At 56.8% G+C, this 2345-nt stretch overlaps 1 protein-coding gene across 2 annotated transcripts in view; it reads left to right on the plus strand.

The window, feature by feature from the left end:
- LOC102256144 (chromosome unknown open reading frame, human C19orf68) overlaps positions 1-2345 on the plus strand; it is a 30177-nt gene that overhangs the window by 2794 nt on the left and 25038 nt on the right. For both annotated transcript variants that reach the window (XR_001364683.1, XM_014550497.1), the window contains exon 2: positions 1408-1720. Coding sequence is in view for 1 of the 2 variants with exons in the window: in XM_014550497.1 (XP_014405983.1) it covers positions 1408-1720 (313 nt within the window). In the remaining variant the exon portion in view is untranslated. The remainder of the gene's footprint in view (positions 1-1407; positions 1721-2345) is intronic.

A 2345-nucleotide genomic window follows, 5' to 3' on the forward strand; every position in this document is an offset into this window, starting at 1 on the left:
TCAATGATTCTCTCTCATCATTGATATTTCTATCTCTCTTTCCTCCCTGAAATCAATAAAGATATTTTTTTTAAAAAAAGAGAGAGAGAGAGAGAAAGAAACACGCCCAGATGGCAAAGAGTATCTCAATTGGCCCCAATTTTAAACTGGGAACGTTCCCCATAGAAGCTTAGTTTCTGGCTCCGCGTGAAGCACAGGAAGAGGCGGAGCCCACGTTCCCGCGTGGCAGACGGCCACCCCAGTTAGATGGGCATCGGCACTCAGGTTTGCCCCAGACCCCCCCACTGCCTGCTGCTCATGCTTGGCACTGCCACTTCCTTGCTTTGCCTGCCTGGCCCCCGTAGGTGCATGAGTTTGAGACCCCGGTTGAGGAGCCATGGACAAGAGTAGAGTCCCTAGAACACAGACTCCGGCTGCTTGGCAGAGCCCAGGTTCCCGCATGGCAGACGGCCACCCCAGTTAGACGGTTTGCCCCTGGCCCCCCCCACTCCCTGCTGCTCATGCTTGGCACTGCCGCTTCCTTGCTTTGCCTGCCTGGCCCCCGTAGGTGCATGAGTTTGAGACCCCGGTTGAGGAGCCATGGACAAGAGTAGAGTCCCTAGAACACAGACTCCGGCTGCTTGAGCTAGGTGCCCCAGGATGGGGTCTCTATGCAGATGGGGCCCCGGGCGGGATACACCCCCATTCATCTCCAGAAATAAGCCTTCACCCCATCTTTGGCCTCCTCCCAGTTCCTGGGTGGGTGTCTTGGGCAACAGACCTCACATGCCCAGGCCTCGGTTTCCTCATCTGTGAAATGGGGCTATCACCGTACCTACCGCCTGGGGCTGTTGGGAGGTTCCCGTGACACCATGCGCAGGAACTCAGGGCGGCTGGGTAAACGATAGCTGTTACGGGAGGCATGGAGAGCGCAGACTTCTGGGTGCAGACCATGGCTCTGCTGCTGATTAGCCGATGGCATTGAGGCTGCGACTCACCTTTTCTGGGCCTGTTTCCTCCCTCGGAAAGTGGGAGAAGTGACTTGCCCGAAGCCAGGCACCCGGCGTATGCTTACGGCCCTCTACTGTACCCTATGCTTGAAACCATTCTTACTTTTTTTAAAATATATTTTATTGATTGTTTACAGAGAGGAAGGGAGAGGGATAGAGTTAGAAACATCGATGAGAGAGAAACATCGATCAGCTGCCTCCTGCACACCTCCTACTGGGGATGTGCCTGCAACCCAGGTACATGCCCTTGACCGGAATCGAACCTGGGACCCTTCAGTCTGCAGGCCAACACTCTAGCCACTGAGCCACACCGGTCAGGGCCCATTCTTACTTTTTAAAAATAACGATGAGAAGGAGAGAGAGGGAAGAAGAGGGCAGAGGGTGATGTGCCGGCGGCGGCTGTGTCGTTCCTCCTCAGGCACCACGAGGCGGGCTGCCCGGCCTTCATCATCGTCAAGCTGAGCCCCCTGCGGGACCGCCTGGTGGTGACAGAGTGCCAGCTGACCCACTCGCACCCGGCCTGCCCCATCGAGTTCGCCTACTACTTCCGCCCCGGCCGCCTGCTGGCCAACACCTGCCTGCCGGTGCGCACCACCAACAAGATCTCCAAGCAGTTTCTGGTCCTGGCCGACGTGCACCGCCTGCTCTCCTACTGCAAGGACCGCGACCACAGCGTCATCGACGCCCTGCGCGTGCTCCAGGGGCTCTTCCACAAGGACCCTGAGGCCAAGGTGGGGTCTCGGGAGAGGCAGGTGGGGGGGGGCATTCATTCATTCACCCTCCCACTCATCCGTTCACTCCTTCATTCATTCATTCATTCCTTTGCCCATTCATTCAATAACTACTTCCGGGGGCATTGGGGGTGCAGCAGCAGAGAAGACACACGTGGTCCCCGCCCTCTAGTGCAGCGCCAGCACCACCCAGTCCAACTTCCTGCCGTGATGGAAACGGCCTGTGATCCTGCGCTGCCCGGCAGGGAAGCCCCGGTCACGGTTAGCTATGGAGCACTTGAACATGGCCAGTGGGACCGAAGAACTGGGATTTAGATTTTATTTCATTATAACTACCTGCAATTCAGATGGCCGCTGATGGCTGCTGGCCATCACCTGCAGAAGTGACTGCTAGCACCAGCTCGCAGTCACAGGGGGAGAAACCAACACTAGACACACGCATCCAAATATGATACCAGGTCAGTAGGGTTGGGCGCTAGGAAGAGGAGGATTCAAGGTGATGGGAGGCACTATTTTAAAAATAGTGGATGGGCCCTGGCTGGTCTGGCTCAGTGGATAGAGCGTCAGCCTGCGGACTGAAGGGTCCCAGGTTCGATTCCAGTCAAGGGCACATGCCTGGGTTGTG

The sequence above is a fragment of the Myotis brandtii genome, unplaced genomic scaffold, assembly GCF_000412655.1.
Source record: "Myotis brandtii unplaced genomic scaffold, ASM41265v1 scaffold601, whole genome shotgun sequence".
NCBI lineage: Eukaryota > Metazoa > Chordata > Mammalia > Chiroptera > Vespertilionidae > Myotis > Myotis brandtii.